We start from the raw sequence: 17,620 nt of genomic DNA on the forward strand, positions 1-17,620 counted from the left end.
AGATAGATTAGAAAGCCAGCCCTTATGAGAGAAAGATTGAAAATCAGCCTTGTGTGGGATGCTAAAGGAAGTTGAGTTTTTATGAGAGAAGGTGTTGCACTGAGTCCCATGGCCAATGCTTGATGATAGAAGGCAACACATCTCAGTTTTCTTGGTCAAGGCATCATGTGTCTTTCCAGCAGGTTCCAGAAGGTAAGACTAGGCCCACATTCTTTTACCATTGTAATCCCAGAGCCTAGGAAAGTACTCAGTCCATAGTGAGCTCACCAAGTGATTATTGAATAAAAAGGGTGAGCTCTATACTACCCTGCATTCACTACGGTGATTTATTGAATGTTACCTCTTATTTACCCTTCAGTGGAACAGAAACATTTTAGGAACCCCAATACTTATATAGTAAGCTACAGCTTTTATTTGTAATTGCTACAAGACTTTAGTTGAAACAACAAACTTAATGACAAAATTTTTAAATGATAATGTCTAACGCTACTGAAGATACTGGATATTATACCAAATAGAAGGATAAAACAATGATAAAACATAATTAGAAGTATATATCAAGATGTCTAAAAATGAACTAGTAATTTCACTGTAAAAATCAATCCTATGGAAATAATTTTAAACGCAGAGAAAAACAACTTTCCTCGATGTTGTGGAGTTATTTATAATGATAAAAAATCTGGAAGTAATGTAAAGCTCCATGTAGAAAAGACATGCACATAGGGTGAATCTTTTAGCACTAGTACAGACAAGGATAGATCATGCTACAATATACAAAGCAGCTTTCCTTATATTTAGGATTATTTCCAAGGGAACTGTTAAGGTTCAGAGAACTTGAACAACTCTTAAAAAACACTACCCATCTTACAAATGTATTATTACATTTGGAGGGTTATTATGTTTTTAAAAAACACAAAATGCAAGTGAAAATAGCTCCTCCTAGCTCTCTTTTTTCCATGTAAAGCTGTGAAACTAAATAGCCCTTACTTCCAGAAAGCAACCACCAATATAATGAGAGAGAGAGAGAGAGAGAGAGAGAGAGAGAAATAGAGAGATTCCTCCTCTTCACTGGAGATTTATTTATTTGTAACAAAAGCTAAGGGGACCCTATCTGTCAATTATGCTACTGTGTCTAGCTATACTATCCAAGCTCATAAAAGCTTATTAAAGTTAATCTCTGTTGATTATTTTTTTCACACATAGCTCATTTCCCCTCATTCTTAGGAACTATTTCAGTTGCAAAAGACACCAGCTCATAGGAATAATCCTAAATCAGAGAGACTACCGACTGGAAACACACATAAGCACTCCCATCTCCCCTCTTTCTGCTATTGGGTCACAGCATTCTAATCTGCTGAACCTAATATGGCCTCAGAATCCTTCTCAACACAGTACTGCAGAGAGCCACTGGCTACCAGTCACAGAACCTAAGAAATAAGGCTCTTTACCATCCTTGGATTCAATAATAAATCAGGAAATTGACTTTCCTGCTATATTTGAAATCAAATTATTTACCCATTGGCGAGTCAAAAAAGGGAGTATTGCCCCTTCAGAATCAACAGTACATGAGAATTCTACATTTAGCGGCTCTTCTAAAATATTCAACTACCAAGACTTTTTATTTTGTTATTAGAGACATTTTTATTTAAAAAATTTTTTAAAGAAGCAACTAAAGAAAGATTAAGAACTATATGATCCCAAGAAAATGAGGTGCTCCATAGTAGGTGCATGTTTTGTGTATATTTTCTATCAAAACTTCACCACTTTGCCTAATAATTGCCAAAACACAATTTAAAGATAATCAGAGTATGAACATCTGGGATATAGCTCTCAATATATATAGAAATAATGAACTATTTCTTTTGTACAACCAGGGATATTTGAAGATACCAGAAGCCAAGGAAATCTCCTCTAAAAGATAATTCCAAAAAACTAGGTAGCATGCTACCCAGAGTCTTTTTTTAAAGTATTTTATTCATTTATTTGAGAGGGAGAGAGAGAGAGAACAAGCACGAGCTGAAGGGAGAGGCAGAGGGAGAAGCAGACTCCCTGCTGAGTAGGGAGCCAGGTTCAGGCCTGGAGCCTGACCTTGAGCTCCATCCAGGAATCCCCTGGAATCATTACCTGAGCCCAAGGCAGATGCTTAACTGACTGGGCCACCCAGGAACCCTGACCACTTAGAATCTTTTAGCAAATATTTTCATTTGCTCTCCCAAGGACTACTGAAGAAATGAACAAATTTAAGGTAAAACCAAATATAAAGCCCCTTCGATGTTCCTAAAGCATGTGTCACCTTTAAGTGTACAATAATGTTATCTGAAGGGCCTCTGCAAGAGTAGCCCTTGAGATTCCCATGTTAAGCCAGGCTCAAGGCAAGGAGGATGCCCAAAAGTATCTGACCAATAGGCTTATTAAATTCTCCCCTTATGAATCTCACCTGGAGGATGACAAAACTCTAAAAATAAGCTCAGGTACAGAAAGAATCCTCATTTTCCGTGTAAAATGGCATGTGCCTTTCCCCATACTAATTCTGCAAGGCAGCTTATTTACAAACATAAATAGCTGCAACTTTACTCCAGACTCACTGAAAAATCAAAATGGCATCATGCAAGAGAAGCACCCTAGCATACTTGGCTCAATGAGTGAAATGTAAATGGAGATGAGCCAAGCTACTTGACACTGGCTAGTCAGCTTAACCAGATACCCTCCAGTTTCCTGTAGTAGAAGTACCAGGTTCTGCCCTGCAGAGCCAGGGAATTTACTTACATTGAGAGCCCAGGGATCATGCAATGATTTAGAGCTAAAAGTCGGAAAATAAGTGGCAGGTCTTGGCTAATATCTATTATTACGCATATTCAAAGGGGCAGCAAGATTGCCAATGTTACTACTTAAAATTAGTCAAATCTTCTCATGTTAAGTTCTAGTGAATTTTTAAAAGTTTTCCCACCAATCCTTTAGCCACCTGGACAGAATTACAGGGGTTTAAATTGTCAGGAAGAAGGCAGAGAGAAAATCCACCTTAATTTTTTGGGACAAATTTTATTACCTTTCTTAAATTCTTTAATTTATCTCCTACTAGTTAAAAAACTAAATCTAAATCTCTGTATATATGATATAGATGAGATACATGTTGACTTTTCTTTTTTTTAAATATTTTATGTATTTATTCATGAGAGACACACAGAGAAAGAAGCAGAGACATAGGCAGAGATAGAAGAAGGCTCCCTGCAGAAAGCCTGGTGCGGAACTTGATCCCAGGACCCAGGGATCACAACCTGAGCCAAAGGCAGATGCTCAACCACTGAGCCACCCAGGTGCCCCTTTTCTTTTCCTTTTTCTTTTTTTTAAGACATAATGACTTTTCTTTGGGTATTCACATCTTTAAACACAGAACTGTTGTACCCTGAAGGTTCGATGCCTACATACAAAGCCACCTAAAAGCCGCCCCCAGCAGCACAAGTCTGTACCGTCCTATCTGCCGAAATTCCTCACCTCTTCCATCACCCATTCTATCCCCCAGTATCAGATTGCTTTCATAACACTCTTATTTCTTACCAATTAATGAGCAGTTTACTTTTAAGGAACCACACCATTAAACTAAAAGCACCTAAAGTATCACAAAATAGATTTAAAAGAACATTTTCTCAAGGAAAAAGTGAGCTAGGGAACTAGTTTACACAGAGCATCTGAGGATAGGCAACAAGATGATTAATTACCTTTGCGAATTCAAATGTGAAGACTCTCAACAACCCTATCTGGTAACTTAAATATTAGGCTACTCATTAAGAAGTGAAAATATCCATATATGTTTTCACACAAAAACATCTGTGTTAGGTATTAAACCAAAGTTTTAATGCTTTTTCACTGCAGTATATTCATAAAACAGAATGTTCATCTTGGACTCAAATATTAATATCAAGAATGTATATGCTCTATCTGCTTTCCAGATGACTCAAGCTTTCTGAATATTTATATATCCATCTTCCAATTACATGTGGACCATATGGGGAAGTATTATTGCCCTGTAAAGTGGCAGATCAATTGTCAGTATTTAATGGCATGTGATACTTTCTTTTTTTTAAATCTCAGGTTTATCAGTAGAAAACAAATAATAAAGATAACAAAGGAAAACTTTGGTAAATTAATTTTGAAATGAAATGTGTATCAAGACCATCTTATGCTGATATCATTATGTTATTATGCATTCTATACAATATAGAAGAGGAATACCTAAGGGCTATTTCCTTTGTTTTAATTTATTATGAAGCATACTAAATGCAGAAATGATTTCAATAAATATCAATCTTTTGTCTCTAAATCTACATTGTGTCTTATGTTTTAAAGTTCGCATTTGAAATTCTTCCTTGGTTATATCTATTTTAAACATAATACTTCTTCAAAATGGATTTAATTATTATTAATTTCTATTACTTAATTACTATATAAAGATTATGCCTGTATCTTTGGTGAATGGCATTTATACCATAGAATAAGATCACGTTGCAAAGATGATTAATAACAATGAATATATAAACAGCTCACTTACCGCAGCATTCAAGTAAGTATGACACCATTGAGAAAATTATCCTTTAAACAAATTTTGGAGCTTCCTTAGAAAAGAGTTTGTGTAGCATTATTAAAATGTAAAGAAAAATTATTATTTTACTTACATGGTATCTCTAATAAGAAATGCACTTCCCAGTTTGAAACAGGTTTTATCACCTTCACAAAATGCACGTCTCAGAGAAAAGCTCTCTCCTAGGTCAAAACCTATAAAATGTGATAAATGATGTAATCCAGTAGTTTTTGTTAAATTACAAAACTCACAAAGATATTGATATCTTTAAATGGGACTTTTTTGGTTTTCCTTATCTTAGACTGGTTTATTTCAAATAAAATCCTGTTTTTTGGGATCAGCAAAATTTCTTGATTTAATTTTTCTTCTTTTTAGGATGTATACAGGAGGATGAAATACATTTTGAAAGCCTCAAATTTTAATTTTCTTTGACCTAGGAATTATCCTAAGAAAGTAATTAGGGCAGTTTGTTGTAGCATTTCTGATGTCTAAAGACAGAAAGTTAGTTAAGTAAAAAATATTACAGCAATTCAACAGAAATTTAAGTAGTCTTGTTTTTTAAAAAAATCATACCTTAGAGGAATATATGTTGATGTGCGAAAATGCTTTGATTTGAAATTCAATATACATATTATGATTATATGTGTGTTGGGAGGAGACAAAGACAGAGAAAGAAAGATAGGAATATTACACCAAAAATGAGAATCATGGCTGTCTTTAGGTAGTAAGATTTTTCTCATAAATTTTCTTTTCCTCTTTCAAAGTTTCTACAATGGATACAACTTTTATAATTTTTTTCTCCAAGAGGCTGAGTTGTCCTTAGTTAATATAGTACTCTGCTCTTAACACATTTTCTACATCATTTATCTTATTTATTTTTAATTTCTCATATTGATGTTATCTTAAATCACAATGTCAAAGCATCGCTTGTGATATAATACACATACGGTAAAAACTTCAAACAAAATGCTTCTTTCCAAAGGATTATAATGCTTACCTGAAACTTCAAGTTTAGCTCTGTTGTCCTGTGAAAACTGATGTCCCTCTGTTCTCAGTACAGGACACTGTTTTTCTATTTAAAAAAAAAAAAAAAATGAAGGTGTACACTGAATGTTTTAATCAATTCAAATAACTTTGAATCAGACAATACAATTAGAAACTTAAAATGAAAATAATAAACCATTTCACTAAATTTCTATAGATTGAGGATAAGATTACTCACCTCACAGTATGTTTGTGAGGATTACATATGCCTGGTACAGAGTTAATGCTTGTGTAATCTATTATTAGTAGTAGTAGTAGTAGTAGTACTACTACTACTATTCTAACTTTCTAATTGCTATACATTTTTTACATTATGAAATTATCTAGCTTTAACATCATTACATTTTCACATTCAAAATATATTCTAATATTAAAACAAACGGCTACTATTTTTGAAAAAAAAATTTGATTCAGGTTTTCTTGCCAGGTGATACTGAACTTTAAATCAAAAGGGGACTGTTATGGACTGAATGTCTCCCTCCAAATTCATATGTTGAAGCTTTGATCCCCAATGTAATGGTATTTGGAGGTAGGGACTTTGGACAGTAATTCGATTTGGATGAGGACATACAAGTAGAACCCTCATGATGGAATTCTGTCCGTATAAGGAGCTCCTCCTCTTTTTACCATATAAGAAAACCAGGAAGAGGTCCCACAGCAGAACCTGGATGCTGGAACCCTGATCTCAAGCTTCCCAGCCTCTAGAACTGTGTGAAATAAATTTAGGTTAAGCCATCCAGCCTATGGTATTCTTAGAACAGCCTGAATTGACTAAAGCAGCAATACACATGAAAGTTATCACAATAAAATTAAAAAGCAAAGATATCTGCCTTTGCAGATATAGGCAGAAGTGGCCTATAATTTTAAAAATTGGATTAAATCATTAAGAAAGTATTAGTTATGTGCTAGGGCACCTAATGATACTTAAAAAAATAAAAGATAAAAGTAGTCTCCACTCAACAATGAATGTACATATTCAACACTACCACTTCTTAATACAGTAATGTAATACATGCATTAACTTTTAGTTATCTGAGATATGTTTAAATCAAATTCAAGCTAGGTTCTGAGAAAGTAATAGTCAATTTAGACAAAAATGTAGCCAAATTTTAGAATATGCCAAGGAACTGTATAACTGTACAGATATTCTTAAAATAATCAATTAACTATTTTGGCATCATACAAGAATGATATTCATTCTTCAGGTCTAAATTCATGTTTGGATTGAATGACCTAAAAGTTTTTAATACAAAGGGGACAAAACTGCTTAAAACTCAATCTCTTGCTCAATGGGAAGTAGAAAGTACTGATTCCCAAATTAAACTGCTCAGCAAATCAGCCCTTCATTTAACAAATGTATCATGAACTTCAGGGGTGTTGACGGGGTATCATCTAAATATATTTAACTAGAAGAATAAATCAGATTCTAAATAGCGCTATCACTTAATCAGATTTAAAGGTTGTAATACCCATATGTGAAATTATAGTACTGAATAATTTTAGAGATTATTTAGCTACTTTGGAAATTCCTCTCTCAGAGATCTTAACATGACTACAGGTCTGAAATGATGAGTAAAATTGGATATTTTGTAAACATTATCAATTTTTAAATCTAAATTCATAGTCATTTTGATAAAAGCCACGCATCTCATCAAGATCTCTGTACTGAAAACCAGAGAACATTGCCAAGGGAGACTGAATTCCTAAAATAATTGAAGCAATAAACTAAGTATTTACACTGGAAGACTCAATATTGTTACGATGTCAATTCTCAATTTTATCTCTAGATTCAGTACAGTTCCAATTTAAATCCCAATGGTGTGCATGTGTGTGTGTGTGCGCGCGTGTGTGTGTGTGTGCGTGTGTGTGTGTGTGAGAGAGAGAGAGAGACTGACAAGCTGATTTTCAAATTTATACGGAATTCCAAAAAACCAAAGTAGTTAAGGCAAAAATGAAGAAAAAGCTGGAGAACTTATACCATTAGATAACAGAAATTTTTATAATGTGGTTGTGGCACTGGTGCACATATAGAACAGGTCAATGAAACAGAGTCCAAAAACAGATCTTCATCTTGACCTCAAAGGAGCCACTGTAATTCAGTGGGGGAAAGGATGGTCTTTCCAGTAAATGTTTCTGGGTGAACTGGATCTCCACATAGGAAAACACTGAACCTTGACTCTTACCTCACAACATACAGAGAAATAAATTAGAGATGACATTAGACCTAACATGAAAGGTAAAACAATAAAGCACTACAGAAAAACAGAAGATCATCATGAACTCCAGGAAGCAAAAATTTCTTAAAGGGACACAGAAAGCACTTATTATAAAAGACTGATAAATTGGACTTCATTAAAATTAAATACTTATAAATCAAAGGACCACATTAAAAGAGTGAAAAGGAGCCAAAAACTATTTCAATACATACATCCGATAATGTATCATATATCAGAATACACAAAGAACTCTCACAAGTCAGTAAGAAAGAGACTGAAAATTCTATCTTGAACAGGCACAAAAAGTTTAAGCAGATCATAAAAGTGCAGATCCAAAGTGCCAACCATCATGTGAAAAAGTGTTCAACAACACTAGTAGTCAAGGGAATGCAGATGAACAATGAGATACTGCTAAATGACTAAAACTTCAGAAACTGACAGCACCAAGTTTTGATGAGAATGTGGAACAAAAGAATTCTCCCACATTGCTTGTAGGAGTGGAAATCAGTGCAACCACTTTAGAAAACTGACAGGGTTTAGTAAAGCTAAATATACATGAACTCTCTGACTTGGAAATTCCAAGGAAATGCCCATTTAATGCTTTAATGAGCATTAAAAATGAGTGTACCCTTTCAGAAGAGAATATACATTGTAACATTACTCATAACAGTATACAACTGAAAATAATCCAAATGTTCATTGACAAGAGAGTAAGTGAATAAATTGTGGTATATACAATGAAAAATTGTACAGCAATAAAAAAGAATAAACTTCTGACACATGCAACAACCTGGGTGAATCTCACAGATGCAGTATTAGGTGGAAAGAATAGCATTCTCAAAAAAATACACGTTAATAATCTCATTTATTTGAGGTTCAAAAAACTATACAACTAATTTACGTCACAGTATAGGTTACAGTACAAGTTACCTTGGTGGGATGTCAACTGAAAGTAGATACAGGAAAGCCTTCTGGGGTTCTGGAAATGTTCTATAACCTGATCTGAGTAGTAGCTACACAAATGTATAAATGTGTATGTAAAAATTCATTAGACTGAGCATCTAAGATTTATTGAGCCTTAGTGGGTATAGTGCTTCATTAACATGAAGGAAACAGGGATCCCTAGGTGGCGCAGCGGTTTGGCGCCTGCCTTCGGCCTAGGGCGCGATCCTGGAGACCCGGGATCGAATCCCACATTGGGCTCCCAGTGCATGGAGCCTGCTTCTCTCTCTGCCTCTCTCTCTCTCTCTCTGTGACTATCATAAATAAATAAAAATTTAAAAAAAAAAAAAACATGAAGGAAACAGAATCCTGTAGGAAATAAGCTAACAATGATTCTTCCAAAACAACTGAAATTCTGATTGAACTTTTATAATGACTTTGAATATGGCAGTTATAAATGAGGTTAACTTTAAATTCTCTACAATGTAGGTAGGACAAGCCCAACAGGTGATTGACAAAACAAATCTCAAGACAGCAAAAAGGGAGTTCCTACTATGATGCTTTCATCATGAAAGGTATCCTGGCCTACCACCAAGTTGGAAACAGTACATGTCTTATTTAAATTCTTCCAAAGGCTTAATGAATATATGATGATGTCAAAGTAATAAACCTATCACTTTGACATGAACAGAATTCAACATTTCCAGCAATATTCATGAAAGTAATTCTCCACTAAAGTCTTTAGTTTATGAAAATCAAATATAGCTTCGTATATATAGAACATGTGCTTTACTGTAAAAATCTGAACAAAACAAAGGAAAACTAAACATTAATTGTTTGGGGATAAGATTCAAGGTACAATAACAATATGAATACATAAGTCTTAGGGATCCACTGCATACAAATGGCAAGGCAGTAGACAAGGCTATCACAAGTTGGATGTGTTAACTTCTATGAGTATTGACACATAGATTTTAATATAAACTAAAGCACACTTTTTGAGTAAATGTGTGTATATCTTGAAGAACTACTGACAAGATCCAAGATCTTATCAGGTAGACCAGAGGAGAATCACTGCAGCAGTGACACTTCCAAGACTCTCTGGAATGTTTCAAAAGTAATTACTAAATTTCACCACAAAAGAGATACTACTTGGGAACCCTTAATTGACAGATCTTTTTAAAACCAAATGCAAAGGTTTCTGACAATTCCTGCTAAGATGTTGTTGGTGATTGTCAGACCCACTCTCCATCTGATTTGCCTTGAAGGACCTGGGTAGCTCACCTGGTTAGAAGGTTCCTGAAAGGAGGGAAGCTGGGTTTGATTTGGGTAGATTATGGGCATGGGGGCCAACACAGGACTCGAACCCATGACTGGGAGATCAAGACCTGAGATGAGACCAAGAGTCAGAGGCTTAACCAACTGAGCCACCCAGATACCCCTATCACTTTTCTTTTCTAACGTGCATTAAGAAAAATACTTTTCTTTACTCTGAGTGACAAAACTCATAATACAGCATTTGCCTCAGGATCATCAGACCAAAATATAACAAAAATAATATGCAAAAGTGACCAAACAAGAAAAAAAAAAAAAAAGAAATGAGAACACAGTTATTTGAACAGAAAAGTCACAAAAGGTCACAAAATCTTCATAGCTTCTTGTGTGTTTTTGCTGTTGTTGTTGTTGTTGTTGTTGTTGTTGTTGTTTTAATACAAAGCTGTTCCTCCAAAGAATACCTGGTTAGGAGTTGTAATTTTTATTGAATACTTGTGAAACTTTCCTTCATTTTAAAAATTTAGGAGTTGCAAAGTATATTTGTCAGTTCCATGGTACCGTATTGAACATGAGGAAGTCCTAAAAACACAAAATAAAATTCTCTATATGATAGCATACTTTCTACTCTGAGTTTAAGAGTTTCATGTGTGTCAATTAATTAAAGCCAAGTTTCAGAGTAACAGTTTTTCCTTGTGATTGATGGAAAACTGATTTTAAAAGCTTTCTGCGTATGGTCTAGGGCCTAAGTTTATAATCAATTCCATCTAGACAGTTAACCCAAAGTTTTACCATAAGAAAAAGAAATGGCATTCTATCATCTCTCCTTTTATCTGGTCTGTTTCTTTGTTTTGTTTTGTTGTTTTTTTCTAGGGTGGGGAAGGAGAGGAACAGAGAGGGAGAAGGAGAGCATCTCAAGCAGGCTCCACATAGAGCCCTGCATAGAGCTCAATGAAGGGCTCTGTCTCACAACCCTAAGATCATGACCTGAGCTGAAATCAAAGACTGAGAGTTTACCCTACTCAGCTACCAAGGTGCCCCAGGCTGGGATTTGCTACTTTTCCTTACTCCAATTTTCTGTTGTTATTACTTTTGATGGGAACTCAGTACTTTGGCCTTAGATCAGATTTAACAAAGTAAAACAAAAAGAGGAACTATTAATTATTCAATACATAAACTTCTATCACAGTGGAAAGTTTTAAGAAACTGATTAAAACAGGTTTTAAGGTCTGTACAATGTATATTTTTAATAGGATTCTCTTCCCCACCTTCTTTTGACAACTGAGCTGATACTGCCACATTCAAATTGTTTATTTGCAACATGAAAATATATAAATATGCCTTAACTCATAATCTCAATAGAATAGTAACACTGATAAAAGAATAAGAAATAACTGAATTCTGAATAGCTTCAAGATTTTAAAATTCAAGTTGTATTGAATCTTTCCATATTATTTTGGAATTCTATCCCAACTAGAACAATATCCCAAGTATCATTAAGCAGACCATAAGGTTAAAATAAAGCAATTAGAAGACTCAATCTGTCCTTCGTATATTTAGGTTTAACAGTAGACTGCTGACAACTTCACAGACTCCAGAGTTGAAACCCTAGCCTCTCCCTCAGATTTGTTATATCTTATTTTTAGATGTAATCACTTCCCTCCGGTAAATGGTTAGTGACCACACGCACAGGTCTACACATGAGGAAACTAAAAAGGGAACCTTGCAGTGTGAATCAGAGACACAAGACATAAGGAGAGCCCCTGTCTGACCATGCCCAGCATGTCATTCTTCAATAATCCTTATGACAGTGCTGTGCTGACATTTTCAATTAATACCTGAAATGAAGCAACTTTTATGGCACATTTGGACGTGTTGCTTCAAGAACCATTTCTCTCAAACAGCCTGATAAAAATCAACTCTTCATTTTTGTCTGTATTAATTTTCCTCGGTGCTTCATGTTATGTGAATCGTGTTAGAGTTCAGATTAATTTTGAAGTCACACTTCTTAGGAAAATCTTCCAGAAAGATCAATTTAGTAAAATTAATTGGACCAGATTATATACATCTCAGATTATATACATTTCAATATATATAGCGAAATACATTTATCATAGATCCTTCAAATTATTAAGAACATTTATTATGTACTAGCATGTCTCTAAAAACCGGTCCTACTTAACCAAAGATTCATTTTCCTTTCTAACCAAAGAAGTCCTATCCCCCACGTTTAAGTTGCAAATCATATTACCTACTAGTGTTCTTAACAGAAGACATAAGGAAATTAAGAGTAGCAACATTATCAGAATGAACTTCCCCTGCCCTATGGACTTCCTTTTGTCATGAGTCACTTCTGATTTATTTCTCACTGAAGAAAGTGTTTTCCCCCAAAAAAGTATGACAGCCTCAGGATATCATTGATAGAATGGTAGACTACTCAAACTTTCATGTGGATTATTAGGAAATGCACCTCCTTCCAAATTAACATAAAAATCATAAAAGCTTATATAACACTGAGAGACCAAGATTTATTATTATTATTTATTATTATATCTTTATAAGAATAATTTTGTGTGTGCTTTGAACTCAAAAGTCTCTACCAGAGTGTGTTTATACCTGTTTAACAAAACTTCTTAAAGATATATTCAAAAGAGTAAGTACAAAAGGACTCACAGTTTTAGAATACATCAGCATGTATGACCAACATCAGAATACATCTTATGTGCTCCTTTGCACAGGAGTTGAAATCTCTCTTTGCTTAGGAAATGGCTTCTCCAATGTGTCTAGTTTGACTTAGAAGTATATCCAGATCAGTAATTTACACATACTCAAAGTTCAAGAAAAGTTTTCCAAACTAGCCACATAATCATTTTTTTTACGATAATCATTTTTTTTACGATTTTATTTATTTATTCATGAGAGACACAGAGAGAAGCAGAGACAGGCAGAGGGAGAAGCAGGCTCCTCGGAGGGAGACTCAGGCGGGACTCCATCCCTGAACTAGGATCACGCCCTGAGCTAAAGGCAGACGTTCAACCACTGAGCCACCCAGGCATCCCACCACATAACCATTTTTAAAAATCAGAGGTGAGAGTAAATGTTTCAAACTGCCTTGCAGCGCTTTGGAAACATTTGTGAAATTGATATTTGTGAATTTGACAACTGCAAATAAATATTATCTATTTAGTGCAATAAGTGCTCTAACGACTGTTAATCTTTTGTTCATTTCATCTGAAACACTATAAAACTCATGTAATTAAACCATGTTTCCTTTTATATCTCCTATTCTGTTTATTGCTCTTCCTAATTAAGAGTAGGTATGTTCCTGGTTAATCCTAATTAGTGACAAATTTATGTACTTCTAATTTGAATACCTTATAATAAAGGGAAAAAGGAGAAAAATACACACAGAGAGACATGCACATATTTATATTTGTAATCATCAATGAGAGGAAAGAAAGGTTATATAGACTAATACAATATACATATGGGAAAATGAGATAGTTTTAGAAAGTCTAAATGTGCAACATTAAAGGTCAATGGGAAAAACAATGAATTATTTATTTTGTACTTGTAGATTTAACCTATGGCCTCCTCAACCCCAACAATTTATTTTTAATGACTTTTAAAAATAACTTAAAGACTATAAATAACATTTAGTGACTGGACAAAAAGAGGTGGCCTAGATACCTGACTTGTCCCGGACGGTCACGGAAGTGGAAGCAGGAAGTAGAAGCACTGCCACCCAGGGCCAAAGTTTCCAAGAGCCAGCGTGCCTCATTGTGCCTCGAAACCATGTGAACAATGGCCACAGACCTGTAACAAAACAAAATATTGGAACGGAGTTTATTGTATATGGTTCCTCTCATCATTATCTCTAGAAGATCCTCATCACCTAAGAGAACACAAAAGATTTTACAATATAAATAATTATACAATGGGATATATGATTATTTATGTAATTATACATAATATATCAATATATACCTTAATGAGTATGAAAAGGCTCCAAAAAATTTTCAGATTAGTTCCTAATTATCAATGTCCACAAAGTCTCTTATAACTTAAATTTGCTCTTCTTTACATATGTTTTTTTAAAGTTATACCTCTTAAATGATTTAATGTGTGTGTTTGTTTATTTATTTATTTATTTATTTATATATAAAAAGGATATTTTAAATCCTGGTAAAACACAAAATAAAATCTATAATCTTTTTAAGTGGTATTAAATATCTTCATATTATTGTATAATCATCACAACCATCCATAACTTCTCATCTTGCAAAACTGACACTCTATAACTATTGAAAACTAAATTCCCATTTCTCCTTCCCGCAACCCTTGGCAACCACCACTTAACTTTCTGTCTCTATAAATTTCACTACTCTAGGTGCCTCATATGAGTAGAATCAAGCAGTATTTATCCTTTTGGGACTTTATTTCACTTAGCACAATGTCCTTAAGTTTCATCCATGTGGCAGCACATGTCAGAATTTCCTTCCTTTCTAAAGCTGAATAATATTGCATTGTATGTATATACTATGTTTTGTCTATCATTCATCCTTTGATGGACACTTGGGTTGCTCCCATCTTTGACTATTGTGAATAATGTGGTTATGAACATGAATGTACAAATATCTGTTCAAGTCCCTGCTTTTAATTCTTTTGGGTACATACCAGAAATGACATTGCTGGATCATATGATAATTCTATTTTGAATTTTCTGAGGAACCAACATAATGTTTGCCATAGCAGCTGCACCATTTTATATTCCTACCAACTATGCATAACGGTTCCAAATTCTCCACATCCTCATCAACATTATTATTAGTAGTAGTAGGATTTTTAATAGCAACCAATGTGTGAGATGGTATCTCATTGTGTTTTTGATTTTCATTTCCCTAAGGATTAGCGATATTGAATATCTTTTCATATGCTTATTATCCATTTGAGTATCTTCTTTGGAGAATGGTCCATTTAACTCCTTTCTCCATTTTTAAATCTTGTTTTCTGTTGTTAAATTGTAGGAGTTCTTTATATATTCTGGATATTAGCCCCTTTTCAGATATATTATTTGCAAATACTTTCTTCTATATTGTGAGTTACGTCTTTATTCTGTTGATTGTGTCCTTTGCTGCAAAGAAATTTTTTTTATTTTTACATAATCCAATTTACCTATTTTTTTGCATCTGTTCTTTTGGTGTCATATACAATGATTTGTATTTTTAAAATATAATCTTATTATTCACAATTCTGTTTTCTCCTCTGAATATTAGTGTTACATATTTTGTCTTAAGTTTTCTATAAACTTAATTATGTTGTTACTGAGTTAAATAATCACTGCTACTGAAGTAATTACTAGACATGTGAAAAGAAATCTTTCCACCTGTTTAGGAGAAAAATGGATATATGCCATGCCTACCTACCTGAGCCTACCACTGGTATCATGTTTAACATTGATGTGTTACTCTCCATAATCATTTGTCTTTATAAATATAGACTACTACTTTATAGGTATTACAATAAAAGATTTAATATACAGAATCTCTATAATAGAAAACATAAATATTACTTAAATTAATTTTTATAGTGAAATAACTAACAAGGGAATAAATTGCAAGTAAAAATATAACAGCTCCTTCAGCGTATTTAACAATTGCAGTATTATTAGAATAGCTATTCTAAGACTTCTAAATATGCAAATAATATTGAATCATTTATTTGTTATCATTCAAAGTTTACTCAAGAGTCAAATATAAAAGAATCCATCATACCAATGTCTAAATGTTGTCAGTACATACCCTAGAAAAAAAAACTAAAGCCACCGTTTTTGGTATTCTGCATATGCCAAATACCCTAAGATCAGCATTTTAAAATTAATTCAAGATTTTAGATATGAATAGCTAGAAGTAGCAATTGCAATACTAAAAACGTATGTGTGGTTCTAAATATCAAACAGCTGGTTGTATGCCTTATTTCTTTTGAACTCTTTCATCTAGATATAGTCCTAATCCTCATATGACTTTAAAAGCTTATCCTATTATGTCAAATTAGTTAGTAAGTGGTAAGGCAATTCTATTTCAAATAAAAGAACTCACAAATATTAATCTAATTATCAAAGAGATCCTTTGATTGTTTGCAGTTTTAACCAGTGATTTTTTTACCTTCTTCTAGAAATTTTTATTAAAGGGATTTCAATTACTAAAACATAGACAAGAAAAAAGGAGTAAATTTTACACTATTATCATTATTAAGTATTCAATAAAAAAATCACCATGCAAATAATCTTAAGGTATAAATTGATTACATCAGAAAATTTTACCAAATACTTAAGCAGTAATTATTACTGAATTTTCACTTATAAAAAAATTTCAGAGAATAGGCAAAAAGGGTCAATCAGTAAGTCAGCAAAATTATTACACCATATTTGACAATGATATAAGAAAAGAAAATTACAGGCAAATCTTTCTTGAATACGGATGCAAAATTGTCAACAAAATTTTCGCACAGTAAAGGAAACCATCAACAAAACAAAAAGGCAACCTACAGAATGGGAGAAGATATTTGAAATGATATATCTGATAAGGGGTTAAAATCCAAAATGTATAAAGAACACACACAGCCCAACACCAAGAAAAACAAAATGCAGTAAAAAAATGGGCAGAGGGCCTGAATAGACATTTTCCAGAAGCAACTCTTATTAATTGATTAGTTAGCAGAGTAGTAGAGTGGTTAAAATCATGACTGCATGTCTGGACTTTGTTACTTATGAACAAGTTATATAATTTCACTAAGCCTTCATTTATTTACCTGAAAAATAATCTATTGCTAGACTTATTATCAGTTAACACCTGGGAAAAGTATAGTAGAGGTCCTTGAACACAATAAGTATTCATAAAAATTACCTCCTATTATAATTCTTTGCTCTACATATTCACAAATAATAATTAGTAAAAATTTAGTTATGGTTATCTCCGCAGTCTGAGGTTGACTTTGATATTTGGACAATGAGGAAGTGCCAAAGCATCCTAGAAATATAGGTTCATTGAAACTTTCGTCCCTGTTATAGCAACAAAGAACCAGAGAGCTAAACAGCCATAGTAACTCATAAGCATATTAACTCAATCTTGAGGTCTCCTGTTTCCTAAGTCACTTAGAGATAGTACTTAGGTTCAATCTCATTCATGCAAGATGTTTGAAGAAGATGATATTCTGGTTAGTTGACTAAATGTCCTACTTAATGATGAATTGCCATTCCACCTTCCATTGAGATGTCTCTACCAAGTTCAGCAAGAATTTGAAAGAATTCTTTTCTCTCCCCATCTTATTCAATTCCTGGCAGTACTTCCAATAGCTGACCATTATCCCCTTCTTGAAATTCTCACTGTCATTGGCCTCCCCGTCCTCACACTCTCTGGGATTTCCTTCAAAATCCTTTCTCAAATCTTGTTACTACCTGATTCCTTAGTCCTGGGATCTCTGGGCCGTCTTTGCCTGTCTCTTTATATCTTCTTAGGTGATCTTACCATTCTCTTGGCTTTAAACAGTATGTGTCAGATGATTTTAAAAT

General features: G+C 33.7%; 1 protein-coding gene across 1 annotated transcript in view; it reads right to left on the minus strand.

The window, feature by feature from the left end:
- COL19A1 (collagen type XIX alpha 1 chain) overlaps positions 1–17,620 on the minus strand; it is a 307,933-nt gene that overhangs the window by 280,278 nt on the left and 10,035 nt on the right. Inside the window, exons 2-4 of the mRNA XM_072832451.1 lie at positions 13,741–13,866; positions 5,574–5,648; positions 4,671–4,770 (exon numbers count right to left, since the gene is read on the minus strand). Of these exons, the coding sequence (XP_072688552.1) occupies positions 4,671–4,770; positions 5,574–5,648; positions 13,741–13,831 (266 nt within the window). The 5' untranslated portion in view covers positions 13,832–13,866. The remainder of the gene's footprint in view (positions 1–4,670; positions 4,771–5,573; positions 5,649–13,740; positions 13,867–17,620) is intronic.

This window comes from Canis lupus, chromosome 7, assembly GCF_048164855.1.
Source record: "Canis lupus baileyi chromosome 7, mCanLup2.hap1, whole genome shotgun sequence".
In the NCBI taxonomy this organism is placed as follows: Eukaryota; Metazoa; Chordata; class Mammalia; order Carnivora; family Canidae; genus Canis; species Canis lupus.